This window comes from Miniopterus schreibersii, assembly GCF_964146895.1.
Source record: "Miniopterus schreibersii genome assembly, chromosome: 11".
In the NCBI taxonomy this organism is placed as follows: domain Eukaryota; kingdom Metazoa; phylum Chordata; class Mammalia; order Chiroptera; family Miniopteridae; genus Miniopterus; species Miniopterus schreibersii.
The window spans coordinates 40,785,860-40,811,717 of record NC_138111.1 but is presented as its reverse complement, the minus strand read 5'-3'; the positions used below and the strand labels follow the sequence as shown (position 1 = coordinate 40,811,717).

At 39.4% G+C, this 25,858-nt stretch overlaps 1 protein-coding gene across 3 annotated transcripts in view; it reads left to right on the top strand.

Moving 5' to 3' along the window:
• PIP5K1B (phosphatidylinositol-4-phosphate 5-kinase type 1 beta) overlaps positions 1 to 25,858 on the top strand; it is a 266,167-nt gene that overhangs the window by 182,476 nt on the left and 57,833 nt on the right. For all 3 annotated transcript variants that reach the window (XM_081151913.1, XM_081151915.1, XM_081151914.1), the window contains 6 exons: positions 1,434 to 1,645; positions 3,917 to 4,000; positions 4,126 to 4,174; positions 6,909 to 6,993; positions 18,015 to 18,170; positions 22,583 to 22,727. In XM_081151913.1, coding sequence (XP_081008039.1) covers positions 1,434 to 1,645; positions 3,917 to 4,000; positions 4,126 to 4,174; positions 6,909 to 6,993; positions 18,015 to 18,170; positions 22,583 to 22,727 — 731 coding nt within the window. The remainder of the gene's footprint in view (positions 1 to 1,433; positions 1,646 to 3,916; positions 4,001 to 4,125; positions 4,175 to 6,908; positions 6,994 to 18,014; positions 18,171 to 22,582; positions 22,728 to 25,858) is intronic.

The window sequence follows — 25,858 nt, the reverse complement described above, 5'->3', positions numbered from 1 at the left end:
AAAATATCAACTTAATGTCTGAGAGATGAGGGATGAACACTCTGGAATAATAGATACTCATTTGCAGCCCATTGTCAGTTTTCCTCATTGACCACAAAGATGTGCGGCCCAGGGATAACCTTATGTCTCCAAGGCCTTTGTTCACAGAGCCTGCTGTCAAATGGCCCATGAAGTGCAGCCACAGGAATGTGAATCCTCGGGCCTGACCTCTCCTTATAGTATCATAAATGTCTGATCAAAAAGCAGTTGAGCTGAGGGAAAATGGGAAGCGTAAGAAATTCTGGGTACTCAGCCCCTGGTGAAACAAGTACCTATAGCCTCTGATCCTCAGAGGCATTTCCTAACGAGGGTACAGTGACATCTTACAGCATTTGTTCAGAGACAGCTGTCTGCCACTCAGGATTGTCTTACTCTCTGGGCTGTTTTGCTTTCCTGAGCAGCTTTGTGTGAGAAATGGCATGCGTTAGGAAATCTGTTGTGGAGAAGAATCATATACGAACTACTAGAAAAGGAGCTTTATCATAGAGGGAACTGCCCCATTTTCAGGTGCTCCTCTGAAACTGTCTTCCTCGGTGAGGAAGGTCCCGGGTGCCAGAGCCTCACCTGCGCTCGAAAGCCAGGCTCACGGCCTCTTACCTGGACCTTGCTGCTCATCACTTTCCTCTCAGAACATCACTGTCTCTTTGGCGGCTTCCAACTACTTTCAATTCCTTCTTTTCCCCACTGTTCTCCAAGTGGATAATTAAGCAGTGAGTCCTGTTCTTTGCTGAGATCATGACTTTAGAAAGACTTGCTACAGAACCACTGGCAGCTTTGAAAGGCGAGCTTTGAAAAGACCACAACTCCAGCAAGATGAAGATTTTGAGAGCAGAATCCAGAAAACCCGTTCCATCTGAGTCTTCACGCTGAGGAGGCCACAAGTCTGCAGGAACCACTGGCGTTTGGGTTCTCTGTCCTAGTGCTTAAGAGTACGGGTGCTGGAGTTGACTTCCTGGGTTCAAACCCCACCAATGCCACTTCCGAGCTGTGTGGCATTGAACAGATTACCTCTGTGTCTCAATTTTTTCACCTGTAAAATAGAGACAATAATAGTACGTAGCTCAAAGAGTTGTGAGGATTGAACCCAAGTAAACCACTTAGTACCTGGCACGTGGAAAGTGTTCAATAAATGCTATTAGAGTAACATTCATGGGAAAGATGTGCTTGCTTTAGATTTGCATAAAAATACTATCTTGGGGCCATTATAATCATCCTTACTGCACATGACCTAATAATACCTCAAATGTTTCTATTTTGATTTTTCCTCCATCAGCCACCCCTTGGGAGGGACTCAGGGGCTGTGTGGCTACATATCTCGAGCTCTCTGGTTCTGCATAGATGAGACTTACAAGCCATTGGAGCTGACCGGCCTCCTGGTTCTTTTTCTCACTCAGGTGTTGGAAAGCTTCAAGATTATGGACTATAGCCTTTTGCTGGGAATCCACATCTTAGACCATTGCCTCAAAGAGAAAGAAGAGGAGCCCTCACAAAATGTGCCTGATGCCAAGCGGCCTGCGATGCAGAAGGTTCTCTACTCAACAGCAATGGAATCTATCCAGGGTCCAGGGAAATCCGGGGACGGGATGATCACAGAGAACCCAGACACGTAAGTGCAGCCACCGCCCACAGACCCTCCTGGCTGGGGCAGCCCACAGCACCGAGGGATTAAATGCAGTCATGCTCCTTTCATGGTGGCTGTTTGGGAATAGATTCCTATTTGATGCTAAAATGAATTAAGCCTGGCTTCTTTTCTTTTCTTTTCTTTTCTTTTCTTTTCTTTTCTTTTCTTTTCTTTTTTTTCTTTTCTTTTCTTTTCTTCCCTCTCCCCCCCCCGCCCCCCTCCACCCCAGTGAAGAGACTTTAATGGAAGGGCTTATGACAGAAGTGCAGGTAGGGTGAAGGGAATCAGCAGTCACTCTTCAGGTGCTCAGACTAGTGCCACTCCAAGGCAAAGGGACAACAGGAGGACCAGGGTCCTGGAGAATGGGTGCCAGAGGTGAACTGTGGTTCTGGGACACAGCCATTGCTGGAACCCTGGACTGAAGCACAGAGGGAACAGAGAAGAAATACTCAGGTCTCTCTCCTCTTGCCTTCTGTTCTTTTGTTTAAATTTTATTTTTTATTTATTTTAAATATATTTTTATTGGTTTCAGAGAGAGGAAGGGAGAGGGAGAGAGAGAGATAGGAACATCAATGCTGAGAGAGTCATTGATCGGTTGCCTCCTGCATGCCCCCGACTGGGGATCGAGCCCGCACCCCGGGCATGTGCCCTGACCGCTGACCGGGAATCGAACCCCGATCGCCTGGATCCCGGGTTGATGCTCAACCGCTGAGCCACGCCCAGCTGGGCTAAATTTTGTTTTTTAAAGTTTACACTCAGTATTATTTTCGGGCGCACAGCATAGTGGTCAGGCAATCGTACTTACAAAGCGTTCCCCTCGATATTCCCAGCACCCACCGTCCAGGCCCCGTTTCTGTTGCTCTGTGAATGACTGGATGCGTAGCAGTTCTTTGAGTTGTTACTATTCTTTCACCCACAGGGTTTTTCCCCACAATGGCTCCATTTTTTAACAATGACTAAAAATGTTTTTACCCCCATTTAGTACATATTCAAAACACCCACCATACTTTGAATTTAAATATACAGGTATTAAAGCAAATACATGATAGGAATTATGTTCCCAATTCAGAGCTCCTTATCTGCATAAGAGGATTCTGTTGTTCTAAATCTCTCCTGTGACAGATGTGGTCTGCTGCCTCAGCCAGATGTGATAGTAACTTCAGGATTAGTTTGCATATTATATAAAGTGCATATTGACTAGCAGAAACACACCAAAGAAAATTACTGAAATGGTTGACTGTATCTCATGCATGTACCAGCTGAGCAAGGAGATGGAAAGAAAGAAAATTTACTTGGCTATAAGTGACTGCCTTCTCAGATTCTTCAACAATGACTAAACCACAGGCATGTCACTTTTAAAGGAAATTCATATGTATTAAACTTTTTAAAAATCCTTGCTGGCTGGTGTGGCTCAGTTGGTTGAGTGTTATCCCAGGCACCGAGAGGTCACTGGTTCAATTCCCAGTCAGGGCACATGCCAGCTTGGGGCTCGATCCCCAGTAGGGGATGTGCAGGAGGCAGCTGATCGATGTTTCTTTCCCTCTCTCTCTCTCCCTTCCTCTCTCTCTCAAATCAATAATAACAATAAAAACATTTTTTTAAATCCTTGCTTATAAATCCATCTAAATGTCCACTAATCAATTAAACAAATTATTTATTCTCTACCAGTATAGTGAAATACTACACAGTCATTAAAAAATATTAGCATTGAATCTGAGGAAATGTTTACCATTTAGCAAGTGAAAAATTCAGGTTATAAAACATGATAAAATAATCACTTTTGTGGATTAATAAGTGCATACATGTACACAAACATACTAGAAAGGTGTACTAAATTTTAACAGTGGTTACCTTGCATCCTAGGAATGGGTTCCTTATAAATTTTTTCTTGTGGTTTTTTCTACTTTATTTTAAAAACTCGTAGTGAATATATAAAAGTGTTGCATTTTTAAAAAGCAATATTTTTAAATACTTTAAAAATTCTTGCTCATAGTTTTAAAATTGGAATACATTTTTAATTGTATTCCTTTTACCAACCCTCCAGAGCTGACAGCTTTTGACTCACCCTCCTTTGTGGGAACTACATCCTGGATTCCAAGGAAAACTTTAACCGAGGCCAGGAAAAAGAATGATAAAGGGAGAGAGTCCAGAATTTTTAAAGAATGTCTATTTTTATGTACAGTCTACTTATTAGAAATGATTTTTAACTTCCTATTTTTATATTACAAAATAGTTTCTCTTTTGCTCTGTTAACAGAATGGGAGGCATTCCAGCTAAAAGCCATAGGGGAGAAAAGCTACTTTTATTTATGGGTATTATTGACATTCTGCAATCATATAGGTAAGAAATTGGGGGGGGGGGGGGTAGTCTTATCATTTCAAAATAAATCAACAAAAGATTCTGAAAATTCACCAAGTAGGAGTGACATCATATTCTCATTTTATTTTTCTGCCTGTTTACATTAGGCTAATGAAGAAGTTAGAACATTCCTGGAAAGCTCTTGTGTATGATGGGGTAAGTGGCTCATTATGTCCCATATTATACTGTACAGTTTTCTGATTTCTCGGAGGCGTCAGAGTGTGTCTGGGAAGCTGTGTCACTAGGCTTGGAGAGGAAACAAGGGCCTTGATAAACGCAGAATCAGGCCTGCAGATCGTTCAAATCTAAGAACGAAGGCAGAGTAACTCGGAATAGTTACTCAAGTAGAGGACATGCAGTCTGGTGCTGGGTATGGGCCAGGAGAACAAAAGGATGCCTTGTTTCTACATGAAATCTGAAGGGCCCAGTTCTGAGAGGAGAGTGCGAGAACGGAGGAGACTTCTCATAGGCACTGGGAAGACCAGCAGGGCAGTTAAACGTTCTCACAAGACCCAGCTACAGAGGGGTTTGAACCTGACTTTGATGGTAGACAGCCCGGGATTTGAACCCTGGATTCACTGCTTTACTAGCCATTTACCCAGACACATTGCTTGTTATTTGGCCTCTCTTAGCCTGCTTGCCCACGGGCAAAGTGACAGTACCTTGTACCTGCCTCATAGGACCAATGTGAGGATTCAACAAAATAATACACTTCGGTGTTCAACACAATCCCTAACACATAATGACATGGGAAGTGAAGGTCTTTCGGTTGGGATGGGCTTACACACGACTAAAGCTGGCTGATAAGAGAATGTCTTTTGGGCCCAGAATTGGTATAAGAAGAAAACAGTTATTGAGAAGCAGCCTCTCCCCCCCTTCCTCTCTCTCCCCCCTCCCTCCCTCTCCCCCCTCCCGTTTTCCCTGCCCCTGCACATGGGTGTTCCTCTCTCAGTGTTAGACTTGAACTTCGTTCACTGGCCTCAGCCTCCCTCAGTTAATAACTTGAAGTGACAGTTCCAAAGAATACATTGGTCAGAGATCTGCTCACATATTTTTAAAGGATGTCAGCAGACGCTTTCCTTTGAAAAGGGATGAATTTTCGGCGCTGATCCTCTCCTGAGAGAACGCGCACTCAGCTCTGAGGAAGACTGGTAATGGCCTTTCAGCGTGAAACCTGCATTGGGTCCACACGCTAAGGAATGGCAGCTTGTTTCTAAGAATTAAACTTAGGCATATTATTCAGATAAAATATTCCTTCTTTTCAAAGGCCAAGAGTTATTTTTCCCTTTCGGGTGAGAAAAGTGGAGACTTCATAATGCCTCAGACGTGGGAAGGAGAGAACACTCCTGCTCACATTCCCTTTCTGTTTTCCAGGACAACACTGCTTCCCTGTTACCAGATGAGACTGTTGAGCTGAATGGCCCAGTCCTCTGTTGGCCACATGTTTCCAAGGGGCCTCTACCTTTGTCTAGTTAAAACATATCTTCTTTTTTGGTGTTGGGTTTTTTTTATAACACTCTCTGTGCTGATTATATATTTGTGAAATTGTAAGCAATAATTAAGACTTACTGTCTATTAACAAACATGCTTCTTATTTAAACAAGGTTTCTTCATACCAAAGAGAAGCACATTCCAACTTCCCTTGGAAGGCGGGGGGGAGTCTTAATCACCTTGCACCCTAAGCTATTTCTCAGTTACTGTGCTTGTTGGGAATATGTGTCCGTTTCAGACAGGAGCTGCCAGAATACTGGGGAGAGTGCACGTCAAACCAATGGGAAGTTTCCCACCACATTTACAGCATCACCGATAGTCTACAGGACCATTATAACTTGGCCAAAGTGGGTTCCTCTATCCAGTGTATTTCCTAATTTGCTGATTACAGAATTACGTTACGCATCCTGTTAACACCCTGTTTTACAGATGAAGAAACTGAGGCACTCTTTTCCCACCATCACACAGCTTTGTAAAGCTGGGACCAACACCAGCACCAGGTCTCTGGACCTTTGGTCCAATGTGTGTTTTGTCTTCTGAATCCACTGCAGACACTTGATAGTATCGAAACATATTTTTAGAAGTTTTCTTATTGGAATCCACAAACCTGGAATCAAAATGGAGCATTAAATAAGCAAATACACTATTTCTAGAATATATATCTTGGATAGTAAATAAATGATTACTGAATAAACATACAGAATTATCTCCTTCATCAATCTCCTTTCCTGGATCTGTAATAAATTGCCCCTTCAGTCCTAAAGACTCCTACCAAGCATGAGAGAATTGAGTTAACAATTTAATGCAATTCAGTTCTATCTAATTAGCAGATAATTCAGTGTAACGGGGTTTATCAGTCAGCCTTGTCTCCTAGGAATCTTCCCAGTGTCTATGCACCTTATTACTGGGAGATGAAACCAGCAAACTTTTTTGGGGGGGAGGGTGCTAGATATCACTCTTACATTAGGGGTGTTTTGCTTGTTTATGTCCCCAATTTTTGTTCCTGACTAAAAGTGTTACCCTTCATTCCAGATGACTTGAGGCACTAGCTGCCTGTATGTAGAAAAGAATTGAAAAGCCCCTCGTGGCGCACAGTGGAATAAGGATTAGTCGTTTGGGTTTATAAAGCAGTCTTTTTGCTGTCTCTCGCCTGCCCTCTTAATGCTTTATTTCCTCTTGAGTATCTAGGATCTTTGCTCAGATTGAGTCCTGTGCCTGCTCCCTGAGCCCAACTCGTGGGCCCCACGGGACCCAAGACACTGCTCTTTTCTGGCTCTCGATGCCCACACCTTTTGGTTAAGGGCCTTGGCCAACAGAGAGCCAACTGCATCGATCTTTCTTCGAGCTTGAAATGAACTGTCTGAGAGGTAAACCTGTGATACCTGATTTGTCTTTTCAGGACACTGTTTCGGTTCACAGACCAAGCTTTTATGCAGACAGATTTCTAAAGTTTATGAATTCCAGAGTTTTCAAGAAACTTCAAGGTAAGAATCTTATGAAATTGTTTTATTTTTAGCACTTACATGTTGACTTCACTATGTGCATCTTTGCAAGATTTTTATTGGAAGAGTTTAGTTTATTTCCCAAAAGCAGTAATCACTTAGTAGTTATGTTGAGCATCCCAGTCAGTAATTTATTGACATCATAATCATTAAAGTCCTGTTTTGTAGTGGAAGAACTTAGACACCGCCTAAATGTTCAACCCTATGATATCTGAGTATATTATGATACAACAAATAATGGAATAATCTGCAACCAATAAAAATGGTGTGTTAAAGGTGCATTTAATCCTTACAGATTTATTCACAAATATATATACTTACTGATCTGCACACCTAAATGCACAGCAGAAGTCTAATGGGATATATAAAAATGTTAACAGTGGTTATTCTCATGAAATATTCTTCAGGATAGACCATATGTTAGATCACAAAACAAGTTCAGTAAATTTAATAAGATTGAAATTATACAAAGAAGCTTTTAAAATCTATTTTAATTATAGTTGACATACAAAAATTAATTTTAATTGTACAACATAGTGGGATTCACCATGTTTATACCTTACGAAGTGATTCACAATAAGTCTAGTAACCATCTGTCACCATACATAGTTATTGTGATATTATTGACTATATTCCCTATGCTCTATATTACATCCCTGTGACTTATTTTATAACTGGAAGTTTGAACTTTTTAGTCCCCTTTTCTCTTTTTCTAATCACAATGGAATGAATCAACGAGCAAAAACTGGAAAATTTAATAACACATTCTTTTTTAAAAAATATGTCTTTATTGATTTCAGAGAGAGGAGAGAGGGATAGAAACACCAATGATGAGAGAGTCTTTGCTCGGCTGCCTCCCGCACGCCCCCTCCCGGGGACCAAGCCCACAACCCGGCCACTTGCCCTTTGGGGAATCGAACCACGATCTCCTGGATTATAGGTCGGGCTAATAACACACTCTTAAACTACCAATAGGTCAAAGAAGAAAGCACAGGGAAATCAGAAAAAAAAACTTAGAGATGAATGGAAAGAAAAATACACATACAGTACTGAAAACGGGCTGCTGTGAAGGTGGTGTTCAGAGAGAAATGTATAGCCGCAGATGCCTTCATCAGAAGAGACCTCAAATCCATACCCTAACATTAAACCTTTAGGGAAGAACAAGAAGAGCAAACTAAACCCAAAGCACAATAGTTCTTCTGAATCATGGGATTATAGAAGTTTTCCTGTCCTTACATCAATATTTATTCAGTTTTCCACAGTGTTACTTACGTAGTAAGTTTTTAAACATGTGAAAAGAAAAATAACCCTATTATTACATGCTATTTTATCATTTAGGTATTCTGTGGTCCAATTTCATAACCCAAAACATGACCAGTTAGCCCCCCCAAAAAAAACACAGAAAAAGTAGAATGTTCATATTTTATATTTACATAACACTGATTTTTCTTATAATATTTGTTGGATTTTCCTGTTAATGAAAGTAAAACACTTTCTTTTTGAAGGCTTTTAATTTTTTTCCAGCTTTATTGAGATGTAATTGACATATAACATTGTGTGAGTTTGTGTACAATGTGATGATTTGATGTACGTATATATTGCAAAAATGATTATTACAATTAAGTTACTTAACACATCCATCACCTCACATAATTACAAATTTTGTATGTGTGTGTGGTGAGAACGTTTAAGATCTACTCTCTTAGCAACTTTCTAGTATATAGTATAGTGTTGTTAACTATAATCACCATGCTGTGTATTAGGTTGCCAAAGATTATTCATCTTATAACTGGAAGTTGGTACCCTTTGACCAACATCACTCCATTTCACCCACCCCTTGGCCCCCAGTAACTGCTCTTCTATTCTCTGTTTCTGTGAGTTCAATTATTTTAGATACACATATAAGTCAGATCATACAGTATTTGTCTTTCTCTGTCTGACTTACCTCACTTAGCGTAATGCCCTCAACGTCCATCCACGTTATGGCAAATGGCAGGATTTTCTTATTTTTAATGCTGTGTGTGTGTGTGTGTGTGTGTGTGTGTGTGTGTGTGTGTGTATCACATTTTCTTTATCCATTTATCTGTCAGTGGACACTTAGGTTGTTTCCATGTCTTGGCTACTGCGAGTAATGCTGCAATGAACATGGGAGTGCAGATATCTCTTGAAGATTGTGATTTCCTTTCCTTTGGATACGTACCCAGAAGTGGAATTGCTGGATCATATGGCAGTTGTATTTTTAATGTTTTGAGGAACTTCCACACTGTTTTCCGTAGTGGCTGCACCAATTTACATTCCCACCAATAGTGCACAGGGTTCCCTCTCTTCACATCCTAAGACTTGTTATCTCTTATCATGTTGATAATAGCCATTTTTACAGGTGTGAGGTGATATCTCGTGGTCTTGATTTGCCTGTCCCTGGTGATTAGTGATATTGAACATCTTTTCATGTACCTGTGGGCCATTTGTGTGTCTTCTTTGGGAAAATGTCTGTTTAAGTCCTTTGCTCATTTCTTAACTAGATTATTTGATTTTTTTGCTATTGAGTTATATGAGTTCTTTATATATTTTGGATATTAACCTCTTTATCTGATATCTGGTTTGCAAATGTTTTCTCCAGTTCCGTAGGTTGCCTCTTCATTTTGTTGATTGTTTCTTTTGCTATGCAGGAGCTTTTTGTTTGATGTAGTCCCCCTGGTTTATTTTTGCTTTTGTTGCTTACACTGTTGGTGTCATATCCAAAAAATGGTTGCCAAGAACAGTGGCAAGGAGCTTTTTTCCCTTGTGTTTTTGGTTCTAGGAGTGTTATGGTGTGAAGTCTTACATTTAAGTTTTAATCCATTTTGAGTTAATTTTTTATGAGAGTAAAACCCTTTCAATGTAAAAATATTGGAAGCTACAAAAAGATTGAGAGAAAAATGAAAATTACTTAATATCCCACAATCCAAAAATATCCACCACTAATATTTTGATATACTTCTTACCAATCTTTATTTCTGTGCTTTGTGTATTTATATGAAAATGATAATAGGATAAGTGTACGATTTTATGTATATATCCTTTATTTTTCACATAATATAACACAGTTTTCCATATGATTATATATTCTACAAAGATACCATTTAAAATTGCAAAACAAAAAGTATACATATAATAAAATAAAATTGGGAGACAGCATTAAAATTATATGGCTGTATCATAATGTCCTTATTCTTCCTTTGTTAGGCATTTAAATCGTTTCTCCTTTTTCCATTTCTAATTAATATTTTATAAACATCATTTCAGATAAATTTTGTGTCCAAACTCATGATTATTTTTTTAGGACACATTTCAAGAAGGAGTTCTTGGGAGTTAAAATGCACACAGCTGCGGAGATGGATTATATCACTGTAAACTTCCAAGAGTCTGAACCCTCTAACCCTTAGCCAGAATTATTCTATTTAAATTATGCTACACTGATAAGTTAAAAATGTTATCTGGTTGTTTTATTTTTTATTTCTTAAGTACTGGTGAAGTTCAACCATTATTCATGTTTATTAGCCACTTGTCATTCCTTTGAGAATTGAGCTTTGTGATATTTGCTCATTTATATTATGTGTTTATTTTTTTCCAAATGATTTATATGAATTCTACATATTAAAGATATCAATCCTTTTTTAATCTTTTTTAGTCTTAAGAAAAACTTTTGTTTCACATTTGACAATCTCAGTGCTATCTTAAAATTGGCCTCAAATGGAAACCAATTAAATTATCTAAGGTTTGTTTTGTTTTGTTTTGTTTTTTGTTTTTGCCTAAGATGGACCATAAGGGAGTGGTTCGAATTTTGAAGGAAGATTTTCCACCTTTCTTTACCCTTTGCCAAGGCTGAACAACACGACTTTCCTGTGCCCCTGGTAGGTTTATGGAGGGTGTGGCCCTTGGTGTCTCAGCTTTAGTGACACTCCTCCATTGGAGTCCCCATCTTGGGAGGTTTGCCTTCTTAGTAGTATAGAAATTAATGGTACAGTCAGTGGCATCTTCAATTCCATGAAATATAACACGTTTTTAATGTAACAAGTATTCTACTCAAGTAGTCAAATCTATTGACTTTTTCCCATTTTGATTTTTAGTCTATTTTTATAACATCTTTATGGATATATAATTCACATACCATGAAATTAGCCCTTTTAAAATGTACAATTCTGTGATTCTTAGAATAGTCACAAAGTTGTGCAACTGTCACCACTCTCTAATTTTAGAACATTTTCCTTACCCCAAAAAGAAATCTCACACCCATTAGCAGTCACTCTCCATTCCCTCTTCTTCCCAGCCCCTGGCAACTACGAATTCATTTTCTGTCTCTATGGATTTGCCTATTCTGGATATTTTATATAAATGGATCATACAGTATGTGGCCTCCTGTGTTCGGCAGTTTTTACTTAACATAATGTTTTCAAGATTTAGCCATCTTGTACTTTATTCTTTTTCATTGCTGAATAATATTCCATTTTATGGATGTACCACATTTTGTTTGTCCATTCATTTGTGGGTGGATATTTGCATTGTTTCTCTTTTGGCTGTTACGGGTAATGCAGCCGTTACAAGCATTCATGTGCAAGGTTTTGTGTGGACGTGTTTTCATTTCTCTTGGATATATACCTAGGAGTAGAGCTGCTAGATCAGATGGTAACTTCATTTAACATTTTGAGGAACTGCCAAACTCTTTTCCAAAGCAGCTACGTCATTTTGCAGTCCCATCAGCAACGTATGAGGGATCCAGTTTATCTCCATTTGCCCAGTGTATGTTATTATCTGTCTTTCATCTCGAACACCCTAGTGGATATAGCATGGCATCTCAGGGTGGCTTTGATTTGCATTTCTTTACTGACTAATGATGTTGAACATCTTATGTGTTTATTGACCATTTATGTTTTCCTTGGAGAAATGTCTATTCAAATCCTTTGCCCATTTTTTTCTCTGTAAGTGGTTTTTACTATTACAGTGCTTAACAATAGAAACCCAATCTGAGGGACAGTCTCACCCACGCTTTGAAAATGCTCTGAATAAAGGTGTACAAAGTTTATTCCAAGAAACCTCTTGTCTAACAGGTTAATAGTTGTCCAAGTTCTAAAACATTTTTGTCCTTGTTGCTTTCTTCATGTTTCATGTTTTGTGAAAGTTTTTATATTTCCATATTTTAAAAATTCAGAAACCATCTGAAATAATGTAGAAACAAACAGACTACAGAAATAACATAGTGTCCACCAAATGCTGAATTGAAATGGACCTAGGAAAACCGTCTTTGCCCATTTTTAGTTGGGTTATTTGGCTTTTTACTGTTGAGTTGCAAGAGTTCTTTATATATCTGGACACAAGTTTCTGTTTTCAGATACATGACCTACAAATATTGATTCCGTGTTTAGTATGTGGTGTCAGATAGGCTCAGCTTCATTCTTTTGCACGTGGATATGCAGTTGTTTCAGCACCATTTGTTGAAAAGCCTATTCTTTCCCCCGTTGAACTATCGTTGCTCCCATGTTGAAAATCAGTTGTCTACAAATGTTAGGACTTATTTCTGGATTCTCAGTTCTGTTCCATTGATCCCTATGCCTGTCCTTACCCCAATACCATACTGCCTCGGTTACTTCAGTGCTGTATTCTAAGTTTTGAAATCAGAAGTGTGAGTCCTTCAAAAGCGTGAGTTCTTTTTCAAAATTGTTTTGGCTGTTCTTGGTCCCTTGGGCTTCTGTATGAATTTTAGAATCGGCTTGTCAGTTTCTGCAACAAAGGGCAGCTTGGTCTGGCCAGCGTGGGTGCAGCAGTTAGGGCGCTGGCCGCTCCCCGAAGGGCCTCCAGCTCCATTTCCAGTCAGGGGCCTTCCCTGCGCTGCAGCTTCCCAGTTGCTGTGGCTCTCTCACGTCGATATTTCTCTCTCTCTCCTTTCTCTCCTCCCCCCTCTTCCACTCAATGGAAGAAATATCCTTGGGTGAGAATGAACAAAAGCAAAACAAAACAAAAACAAAAGGCAGCTCGGATTCTGACAAGGACTGTGCTGAACCTGTAGCTCTATTGAAGTGTCTTGCCATCTTAACGGTATTAACTCTTCCATTCCTTGAACATGGATGTCTTTCTTTTTATTTAAGACTTCATTGATTTCTCTCAACTATGTTTTGTAATTTTCACAAGTGTTGTGCTTTTGTTTAATTTATTCTTAAGTATTTTTAATGTTGTTATAAATGGAATTTTTTCTTAATTATTCTTACATTTATAATCATTCTTATGTTTATACTCACATGCAGTCACTCACCAACACCTAGTCTCTCTCTGAAATATTGAGGTTTCATCCCCTTCTTTCTTTCACAATGTCTCTTCTAGTTCAGCCACTGGGTGTGTGTGTGTGTGTGGTTTTGGTTTTTGAGGGGGTTTTTGCATACAGCTGTGTCCCCCACATTGGTCTCTTACCTCCAGTCGTGTCCCCATTTAATCGTCTCCTCAACTTAAAATTTAAATGTTCTCTTGCTAATTACCCTTCCATGGTTAAAAAGTTTTGTGTGTGTGTTTAATTTCCATGTTTTCCTGGTACACAAAATCCTTCATTTGGCTTCTGAGTCCTTTGTGATGTGACCTGTCTCCCCCTTCCCTGTGACTTCTCTCTCACCTTATTTATTGCGCACCATGCCCTGTCCCCTAGGCTGCAGCTCTGAGCTCCCCAGTCACCCAGACATTCCAGGCTCACTGCACTGCCCTTCACATGCTATCCCTTTCCCTGCAGCTCCCTTCCCACCCTTCCCCTGGTCTTCCTTCAGGGCTCAGTTTAGCTGGGGTTTCTGCTGTAGAACTTACCGTACTCTGCTATAGTGAGCTGTTTTTCTGTTCGCCCCACAAGGCTGTGAGTTCCTTAAAAATGGGACTGCGTCTGGTTCACTCATATACATTCCCAGCACCTGACACATTTCCTGACACACTGTAGGCACTCAGTCATTATTTGATGAATAATTGAAGAAATGAATGGACTTTTCATCTACTGCCAGCATTTCAAGGGGTAGCAATTAATTAGTAAAACTGACAACTTAAAATACAGTTTCAAGATGCTTTGTCAATTGTGATTAATTTAAAGCCTTTAATGCCTAAAGGCATATTTAGCAAGTGAAAACTCCCCCTTCCTAACACCATCCCAAGAAAAACAGTACTTAGTCTTCAAGTTTCTTTTTTCAAATCAGTTTGCTTAACCTTTTTTTTAAATTGATTTTAGAGAGAGAGAGAAAGGGAGAGAAAGAGAGAAACATCAACTCGTTGTTCCACTTATTTACGCATTGATTGGTTGATTCTTGTATGTGCCCTGACTAGGAGTCAAACCCGCAACCTTGGCGTATCAGGAAGATGCTCTCACCAAGTGAGCTACCCAGGGCCTGTTTAACCTTCTTAAATCCATTCATCTCACCCCAGACTTGAGTCATGTTGCCAATGTAATAATGTCTGCAAAATCTTATAAATCCTTCTGGAAATATTAGTCCCCAAAATGTTAAAACTTCACTGAAATTCTCTGCTCAAATAATATGCCTAATGTGCTAAAACTTAGTTTCCTGAAAGGACTAGAATACTACATTAATTTGTTAGAAATCAACTCTCCTAAGATTTGAGGACAATAATACATTCATTCAATCACCATGTGAGCACCTATTACATACCTGGCACTATGCTAAGCATTGATAATATTGAAAGTCTGTTTGGGGTCAGGAATTGGAACATGTCATAGATTTATAATATAATAAAGCAACTGTGAATAGTGTTTTTGCATACACTGCTATAGGTACACAGAGAAAAGACCAATTCTTCCACATAGAGCTTCACAGAGAGAAGGATATTTAAACAAAGCCCTGAAAATATAAGCCAGTGTTCATTAGGAAGAGAGGCAATCTCGAGGAGCAGGAACGGCATATGCAAAGGCCCGGGGGTAGTTTCAGGGCCTTGCGGATAGATGAGCTGGATAGCGGTAGGTGCAGAGGCAGCTGAGTGGCAGGACACAGGGCTGGATGGACATGGGATACCTATTTCCAGACATTGTGTAGCCAAAGATAAATCCAGGAGTGTCTGTGGCACAAAAGAAAGTAACCAGCAACCCAAACCATCTTTTGAGATTATCCCCTCAAAAGAAATCCCTGAGAGACGGGAGTTTGGGCGGTGGGCACACAGTGCAGTATACAGATCTTGTAACATAAAAACCCACACCTGAAACCTATATATTCATATTAACCAGTGTCACCCCAATAAATTTAATTTTTTTTAAAAGTCAAAAAATCCCTGAGGCATTCATTTCCCCCAAGACTTAAGTCCTTAACTGCTGAGTGAGGCTCAGATAACTCCTTTAAGGAAGATTTACCTTTGAAGACAAAAGGAAATGCTTTCTTGAGGTGCTACGTGGTCCTGGCAGGGGGCTGTTTTGGGGTCCTCTCTGCTCCTCACTGTACGTGATGCTGATAATGAACAAAGAGCTGTTTTCCTGGTCTGTTGGCCTTTGTTCCAGTGTGAGCCACAGGTCCATGCAGTTCTCTGGGTGTCTTCCCTCATTCACGTTTCCTTGGTCCTGCCCACGGTTTTGGTCCTAGCTGCTTCTCAGTTTAGAGAATTAGCATTGACCTAAGAACCATGCAATTCTCAGATCTTTTGGTCTCAACACCGCTTTACACTCTGAAAAAGTGATTGAGGCCCCCAAAGACCTTTTATTTATGTGGGTTATATTTATCTACATTTCACATATTAGAATTTAAAACTGAGGGAAAATTTAACTACTCATTAATTCTTAAAAGGAAACAATAAAAAATGCATGCTAACATAAGTCTATTTTAACAAAGTAAAAAAATTTTAAATAAGTAATTATGAAAAATAATTTTTTTATTTTTAAATTATTTTCCAAAACAAATACTTAAGAGTGATGAGAGTGGCATTTTTATATTCTTTCATATCCCTAATTCTCACTCAATAGAACACATCTGGACTCTCATGCCTGCTGCTGAATTCAGCCTGTGACGATATCACAGGTCATGTGGCATCTAGAGAACGTGGGAGAATGGAAATGAGAAAGGCAAATAATGTCTTAATATTATTATGAGAATAGTTTTAACATTGCAGACCTTCTAAGAGGGTCTCAGAGACTCAGTGGTCCCTGAACCACAGCTGAGATCCTCTGGCTTAGAAGTTCTAAAATACTGTATTGTAGGACAGAGTTGGGGGTTTATTAATATTAGCAGATACAGTATTAAAGCAATAGCCAGTGTGTGGGATATTCTTCAGCCCTGTAAAGCAAGTGTGGCCACTATTTTGATAGGATGAGGAGTTAAAGAAAATGTGATTATTTAGGCCACTTATTTACCATTAAAATCCATTTTGATCTGCTTTTAAATGTTCAAGATCTCCTCCCCTTAAAGCAAAACAAACTCTAGGTTTTTTTCTTCCTCCTTCACTTTAACCAGAAAATAGAATGCTAAAAGGGCTAGCAAATGAACCCACAATTAGATAGCTTAAGAAAAAGAGAAAGACACCTGGGGGTTCATGGTTTCTAGCTCTGTGACCTTGAGCAGGTCATGTTTCTACTCTGCTTCTGGACCCATAAAAGGGCCTGTCTCCCTCAGACAACCATGTGCATAACTTGAGATGTGGAATGTAAACGTTGACTTCCAAATCCTAAAGCCCTTTACTTATGATGGTGATTATAGTATGATGATGATAAGACTGCTCAGGGGACACATAAGCCATCCCTTCTCTTTAAGTGGAGAGATTGCCCTCTTTCTTCCCTCATTTGTGTGTCCCAAAGTCCTTCTCCAATTAAATTCTTGCCAGCTGCCTATGGGAAGGCCCCAGATGAGCAGTGTAATCTACGCTCTGAAATTCCCAAGGCTAAACACAATTACTGTAATGCATCTGCTATCAAGTTACCCCCATATGCAAACCTCAAGGAGGAGAGACACTGCCAAACCCAAGTTCAGGGGAAGGCATAAACGAGCCTCACTGCCCTCCCCCCCGCCCTCCAAGGAAATTCTTTAACATGGAAAGCCAAGAATTGTTGCAGCAAAGAGTGAATGTAGCCCTGGCTGGTGGGCTCAGTTGGTTGGAGGGTCGTCCTGTGCACCGAAAGGTCACCAGTTCAATTCCCAGTCAGGGCACATGCCTGGGTTGCAGGCTCAGTCCCCAGTAGGGGGCATGCAGGAGGCAGCCGATCAACGTTTCTCTCATCCATGTTTCTCTCTCCCTTCCTCTCTCTCTAAAATCAATACTTGTTTTTTTTTTAAGTTAGTGAATATAATGGGGATGGTCCAGCTGCAGCCAAAGCAGCACCACTGACATATCAGAAGTAAAGTCACAGCCTTCAGCAGCATGGTTGATGGGGAAATACATTTGTCTTGGTTCAGGTTCCCAACACACTTCTGAAGTTGAAAAATGCTGTTTGGACAAAGATCAGTGGTGAATTATACATCTGATGTAATCATGATCTAGAAGAGACCCAAAGGGCAGGAAATTTCAGTGGAAAGTCACTGTAAGAAAAAGCAACCGGAAGTAACTTACTAAATTGAGCTGCATGAGTATAAGATTAAACATTGGCATCGTTAGGAAGTCTCAGTCCCAAGTTAAAACTAGGGTCATGAGAATTCTCCTTAGTTTACCATCTGCGTTTACCTCTTCCCAGCAGTAAAAAAAACATTGCCTGGAGAAGGAACAATAATTCTTTAGCAACAAAACATTTGAATTTCACCTCAAATCAGACTTTTATTTTAAAATCCGGAGAGACATTTCAACCCAAATTTATTCTAGGATATTCTGATTTAGGTCAACTCATTTTGAACAAAAAAAATAACCAAAACACAATTTCATCTCCCCTTCCTTATGTATATAAAGCAAAGTTTCTTGCATTCTTCTCAAATAATGACTAAAATGTTAATAATAAAGAATACGTAAAATATTAATAAATAAAATATTATTGTGTTTTTATAATAAGTATCTTCATCTGTCTCTTTTTCCTTTCTGTGTAGCTTTGAAGGCCTCGCCTTCTAAGAAACGGTGCAACTCCATCGCCGCCCTGAAGGCCACCTCACAGGAGATCGTGTCCTCAATTAGCCAGGAATGGAAGGATGAGAAGCGTGATTTGCTGACAGAAGGGCAGAGTTTCAGCAGCCTTGACGAAGAAGGTAAAGATACGTAACAAAACAAGAGAAAGTTCTTGTGCTTTTATTTATACATGTAAACTCACAACAGAAAAATTACAAAATACCTGCTCTAAGGAACAGTCCATTAAATAATTTTAAAGGATATTTACAGTGTGCCACAGTTAATATAAAAATTTTAAAACACATAGACAATATAATATATGGTTTACAGTATAAAAAAATTAGAAAATAGTAAAATATTCAAAAGCAAGACCTATAATCCTGCTACCTGAAGGTGGCAAATCTGAACCGTTCGGTGTTTTTACTAGTAGACCTTGTTCTATGCATGTATATATATATTTTTTCAAACACACATACACATTATATACATATAAACACATACTTAGGTATGTACATACAATTAAAATGTAACAGTGCATTATCAATTTATTTAGGTCCTCTTTAATGAATTGAATCACTTCTATAATTTTCTCCTTGCATGTCATATATACCTACCTTTTGGTAGGTTTACTCCTCAGATGAATGTAGAAGTATAGACATAGATATATATTCTGCCTCTTTAAATAGTGCCTTTTAAGATTTGGGTCTTCTGGCTCACTGTCGCTGCCTTATAGACCTCAGTCTTTTTTCCCTTTCTTACTTGCTGGCTAGGACGCTGGCACACTGATGAATAGAAGTGGTGACTGTGGGCAGCCTTGCCTTGTCCTCATTTCAAAGGGAACGCTTCTAATGTTTCACTGTTGGAAAGAACTTTGCTGTACTTGATACCCGTAAGCAGGTCAAGGAAGTTCCTCTGTATTCCTAGTTTGCTAGAAGTTTTTATCAGGAATCAGGGTTGAGTTTTCTCAACTACTTTTCTCTACCCTTTGAGTGGGTCATTCGGTTTTTCTCTTTTAATCCTAGAGGAGGAAGTGACATTTCAGATTTTTTAATCAGTGTATTTTTGGGGGAATCCTAACATTTCCTAAAAATTGCTTCTACTTCCTGTGGAAGATCACTTCTCCGGGCTTTCTTTTCCTCTGCGTCTTCAGGACAGGGTGTGATTCCTGTCTCTTCTGCAGCTCTTATCCGTATGTGCCATGTTGAGCTGCTTTCTCATCTTTCTATAAACCCCTTCTTCCCCAGATTTAGTGATTTTAGCGAAGGGTTAATAAACCTCCCTTGCTCCTCTGTCTGAGTTGATGGCTCCAGTTTCTGGCAGACATCCACCCTCTGTCCCTAAGCATCCCTGCCCTGCCATCCCCCTACCACATGCCTGGGGTTCTTAAGCACGCATAAAACTCAAGGTGTCTGCAGTCTGGGAAATAGGATACACTTATTTTTAAACTGTGTTTGTTAAACTTTCAAGTATTATGCTCAATGCAACTTCTAAAGTCAAAACAGACTTTAGACTTTAGACAGGTGTTAATCTGGGTGATAAATTCATTACACAGCACCCAGAAAGTCTGAAACATGGCAAATAGTGCACATAGTGTGCTTTTTTTTTCCTCAGATGAACTATTGGACCCATTGTTTAAATATAAAGATACTTCACCTGAAAAGGTTTCCAAAGGTCAGAGAAAAACCTATTGAGTGTATTCTTTGAGAATGTTAACATACTACTTTCAAATGAGTTTATTCATTAATTCTCTGCATCCACAAAGTTTGCTATAAGTTGGGCCTTTTCATAGCGCTCTGTACTTGGGGACTTCCCCTTCCGTAGCACACCAAGTTGTCATCAAATTGCCCTCTAGTTTTTAATCATTTGTTTTCTGTCCTTCTCAGGATATCTTAGTTACGTTAGTTTCCTGTCACCATGGAACATTACCAGAAAGTTAGCGGCTTCATGCAGCCTCCATTTATTAGCTCACAGTTCTGTAAGTCAGAAGACTGAGGAGGCCAACCTCAGCTCTCTGGGCACAGCTAAGCAGGGACTCCAAAGCTGGGATCAAGGCGTCCGCTGGGCTGAGTTCTCATCTGGAGGTGCTGAACCTCCTCCACATTCTTCATGCTTTTGGCAGAATTCATCTCCTTGCAGTTGTAGGGCTGAAGTCCTGTGTCTTTGCTGTGTGACACCTGAGAATCACACTCAGGCCCTAGAGACCACCCACATTCCTTGCCATGAAGCCCCCTCGATCTTCATAGTTAGAACTTCTCACAAGTGACACTTTGAATCTCTGACCTGGAGACAGAATTAAAGGGCTCACGTAACTAGGCCAGGCCCACCTGGATAATCTCCTCTTGGACCAACTCAAAGTTAACTGATTAGTTAACCTTAATGATATCTGCAAAATTCCTTTTGCCATTTCAGATAAAATAATCACAGGAGCAACATCTCAACATATTCACAGGTTCCACCCACACTCAAAGGGAGGTTATGCAAGGGTGCAGGCCATTGGGGATCATCCTAGAATTCTGCCTAGCACACTAGGTTTAAAAAAAACAAAACAAGGATGCAGGAGCATGAAGAAACTGTTCTCTGCTTCAGAGGGCTGCTCCTAAGAGGTTGAGGGATCAGCTACCCAGGGTTTGGATGACGTGTGACCTGGGCCCGAGTCATAGGCAGGTAGCGTTTCCCTGTATGATATCACTCAGGTAGCCTCTGGTTTACCAGGTCGAGCTGAGTATGCCCAAGACCTGAGTCTGCAAGACCTGAGTCTGCATTCATTGTTCTCAGTTCTGCTCCATCTGCCTTATATTTAGTGGCAATTCACTGGACTCTGATGTGAGGTTATATTTCAGACCCAGTTTTCAATATTATTGAGTTTTCATATTTTTCTCTGTAGTAACTGAGAAGGTAGGATCAAGTACGTTGACGATTGCTGGCCAGCTGTCTTATTAAACCGAAGCTTTTCTAATTTTTGAATGCTGCACACTTCGGTTACTCGTATTTTTATGATTATCATCTTTTATTCTAAGAGCAGTTCTTTTCTTTGACCTGAATTGAAGGCGCAGCTGCACCATCTCATACATTTTAATGTGTGTACAGCTTCCTAGTCCAGAGCCCAGCCCTGCTGTGGCTGCCTCCTTGTTCCTCCGTGCCTCGCTCCCCTCTCCACCTACACCCCTTCCAAAGCAAAATCCCAAGCCTCACACTCATAGGATAGTGCCTCTTAGGATCAGTTTCCATTCACACACACTTCCTGAAAATACATAATTTTGAGTCTGTTTTACCTATAACAGAATACCAGAAACCCCTCCCAGTTATATTGTATTTATTATCTGTTTGAGTTTAGTTTGGAGGAATGATTGAAAATCCACAGTAAAGCCTGGCAACACCAGTTAACAATACTCTATTGCATATGTGAAAGTTGCTAAGAGATTAGATCAACCCATGACTGTGCGTTATGGGTTGTAACTAGGAGTGTTAACTAACCTTCTTGTGTTAATCACTTTGCAGTATGCACATATAGCAAGTCATTGGGTTGTACACCTAAAACTAGTACAATGTTATATGTCAATTCTATCTTAATAAAAATTAAAAAATAAAATATCTACACAGGTAAAAAAAAAAAAATCAGCATGAATCAAACTGCAGAATTTTAAGGACAGGACTCATCCGCCTAGGATGTCCACAGTGCTCTCTCTCCGGGGACTCACATGTCTCCTTTTAGAGAAGCTCTGTTCTGTCTGACTGGACCTTTAATTAAAGGGCTGTCTCTGACAGGCTGGCCAGTAATGGATGTAAATTTGTCTAAAGTTTAGGATAAGATGATTTAAAGTGATCCAGATTCAACTCTTAAAAGAAAAAAAGAATCCACATAGAATCTTGAGAGTGGGCATGGGTCACTGCTCAGCCTTGAATATTCCACTTTCCTGATGAGGGAGGTCTCTTGGATACGCATTTTCTTAGGTATCTACATATTTTAAAAGGAATAAGAGTTTTCTCATTTTAAAAAAGGCAGCCTTGCTGTTAAAATATGATGCAAAGAAGAGCCATGTTCAAAGATAGGTGTGGGCTCTAGCACGGTTAAAGTACAGCTAACTGGCTGTTAGTGTGTGAGACGTGTTTCCTGGCTCTTCAAAGTCTGAGTTCTTAGGTCTAAATTGAGAATCACAGATACGTGCATGTCATCGAGAGGAGAAAACAGGTTTACTGTCTGTTTATACGTTTGCCAATCATACTTTTAATCTCTGTGGAATTTAAGCTCCTAGGAGCTTTTTATGTCATCTTTTGAAACAGTAAATCACTTTATTAGGTTTTTAAAAGAACATTCATAATGTCATTTCCATAAGCCATTTTGTAAATTAATGCAATTTCCTTCCTGTTTAACCTGTTTGCAGGAAGCTCTTTTACATTTCTGCTGCAGTTCAGAGGAGCTCAGTTAATTCATAATTTAATTGGCAGCCTAATATGTGAAATGAATGCTTTCGACTCGCCTAAATGATTATAGACCTGAAAGCAGCATTTATTACTGAGACTCATGAGCGCGCGTGTTGCTTTTGTTGCGCAGCGCTGGGGTCCCGCCACAGGCCAGACCTGGTGCCCAGCACGCCGTCCCTGTTTGAAGCCGCTTCCTTGACGACCACAATTTCATCTTCTTCCTTATATGTCGATGAACATTATCCACACAACAGGACTACGCTTTATTCAAACAGGTAATTCTTAGCGCGTTCAAATTGCCAATCTGGCTGTTACCACGTCAACATCACAACTAGACCAGCGTCCCTGAATGAGAACATGCTGTCCCTGACAACCAGGATGTGCCTGTCGCCTGCTCCGTGAGTAAGGGAGAACATGTTTGATTTTCACTGTGGCAAGAAATGCATCTGAGGGAAAACCCTTCTGATTTTTCTTTAGAGTTAATCTTTATGTTTGGTTCTGTGGAAGAAGACAAATCTTTCATCATTTTTATTTTAATAATTTTTAATGTTATTTTTCAATTACAGTTAATGTGCAATATTACATTAGTTTCAGGTATACAGCATAGCGATTAGATATTTATATACTTTATGGAGTGATTACCCTGGTAAGTCTAGTACTCATCTGACACCATATACAGGTATCGTTATTATGATGTTACTGACTATAATCTCTATGCTGTACTTTACATCCCCATGTCTGTTTTTATAACTGCCAATTTGTACTTTTTAATCCCTTCACCTTTTTTACTCATCCCCCTAAACTCCCTCCCATGGGGTCGCCATCAGTTTGTTCTCTGTATTTCTGAGTCTGTTTCCGGTTTCTTTGTTCATTTATTTTGCTTTATTTCCACATGTAAGTGAAATCATATGGTATTTGTCTTTCTCTGTCTGACTTATTTCACTCAGCATGCTACCCTCGAGGTCCATCCATGCTATTGCAGATGGCAAGATTTCATTCTTTTTTATGGCTGAGTAATGTTCCATTATATATATGTACCAAATCTTCTTTATCCATTCATCTATTAAGGGACACTAGATTGCTTCCATATCTCGGTATCGTAAATAAAGCTGCAGTGAACATAGGGGTGCATATATCTTTTCAGGTTAGTGTTTCGGACTTCTTCAGATAAATACCCTGCAGTGGAATTGCTGGGTCATAAGGTAGTTCTTTTTTTAGTTTTTTGAAGAACCTTGTTGTCTATAGTGGCAGCATCAATTTACAGTTCCACTAATAGTACACAAGGGTTCTCATTTCTTCACATCTTTGCCAACCCTTGTTGTTCTTTGATTATTGATCATAGCCATTCTCCTAGGTATGAGGTGATATCTCAGTTAGGTCTTAATTTGCATTTCCCTCATGAATAGTGATGTTGAGCATCTTTTCATGTCTGTTGGCCATCTGTATGTCCTCTTTGGAGAAACGTCTATTCAGGTCCTCTGCCCAATTTTTAATCAGATTGTTTGTGTTTTTTGGTGTTAAATCATATGAGTTGCTTAATCCATTTTGGATATTAACCCTTTATTGAATGTATCAATGGTGAATATCTTCTCCCATTCAGTAGATTTTCTTTTCAGTTTGTTGATGGTTTCTTTCACTGTGCAAAAACTTTTTACTTTGATGTAGTCCCACTTGTTTGTTTTTTCTTTGTTTTCATTTAATAATTTCTTATGAATGGATTTTTTTAAGCAAGCACTCTTGGTTAATAGTGTAGAGATAGCTGCAAAGATATTTGAATATTCTTTTTTTATATGAGTGACATAGTGACTATAGTAGACAGAATAATGGCCACCCAAAGTTGTTCACATCCTAATCCCCAGAACCAGTGACTCTGTTACCTTATATAGCAAAAGGGACTTTGCCAATCTGATTAAGTTAAAGATCCTGAAGTGGGAAGTGTATCCTGAATTATCAAGATAAGTCCATTGTAATCACAGGGCCTTAACAGAGGAAGACAGGAAGACTGGAGTCAGAGAAGGAGATGTGATAACAGAGCAGAAGTCAGAGAGAGAGAAAGCTTTGAAGATGCTACAACTGTTGGCTTTGGAAGTGGAGGAAGGGGCCATGAGCTAAGGAATGCAGGCAGAATCTAGAAGCCAAAAAAGGCAAGACAACTGATTCTACCTTAGGGCCTCCACAAAGGAACATTAGGACTTCTGACTGCCAGAGCTGTAAGCTAATAAAATTTTATTGTTTTAAGCCTCTTACGTTTATGATAATTTGTTACAGCAGCAACAGGAAACTAATATAGTGACTCTCAAACATTTAATGTGAATTTGAGCATTGAGGTGGGTTACTGAGATTTCTTAGATAGAAAATTAATTTATTAGATATTTTTCCTTTTTAAACAGAATGTTCCCAAACATTGTTCCTAGGAATTAAAAAGATCTTCACAAAGAGGTCACAACATTGCCTATGGGATTAGCTGTTTTACTTTTTCTGTTTTTACATATGCAGTTTTGTAATTAGCTTGCATTTCAGGATGGGACTACTTTGTACACATTCTCCTTCATTATCTGTTAAATGCTGAACTAGTTGTTGAAATCTAGCTCCTGGGAATGAAGATCAGATTTGTGCGGGTGAAGTGCTTCTTACACTGTAAGTCATTTTCCACCTTCAGGCTAGCAGCTTGGTTCACTCAACATGGTAGGTTCATTTTTAATATATGCATATTTATAGAGTCTGGCTTGGTCCTTTAGCATGTTAAGGTTTGGTGGTTGGAGCTTCTGTAGAAATTTTTCTTTGTTGCTGTTTCCTTCTGTCTTGGCTAGATACAGGTTAGGTGATAGCAGGCGAGGCAGCCAGTCTAGGTCTGGAGAAGTGGAACAAATTGTCAGGTTTGCCACAAACTTCAGCTGGGCTAGAGTTTGGATAGCTCTGCTGTAAGGCCGACAAATAAGGCTCCATCATAAATTATTTAGCTCACCTGAACTGTAAAAGTAATTTGGTTAGCTTCCTTGGATTAGAAAAATTTAAGGTGATTTATACCTAACATTGATGTGTACCTTGACTGTTTAAATTTGTTATGTAAATTAGTCAAGCAATAGGGTTGTTTTTTTATCTCTACGGTCCAGCTGCACACTGTTCTTTTGCTCTCAAATATAAATAGACTCTCGAAAGATGGCTGAAAAGTCACAGGAAGTTCTTTGCAAGGTCAAAAACAATTCTCGTATGAAACCATGGTGGTGACTTATGGTTTGCTTCTGTTCTCATTATCAGGAGCATATAACTGGCTATGGTATTAAATTATTTAGTAGAACTTTCAGCACAAAATTAAAAGTTTTTGTTTGTTTTGGTGGCATTGGTTGTGTGTAGTTAGGTATCCAGCCTTGGCCAGAGCTGTTCAACTCTTGGGAATCCATAAGGT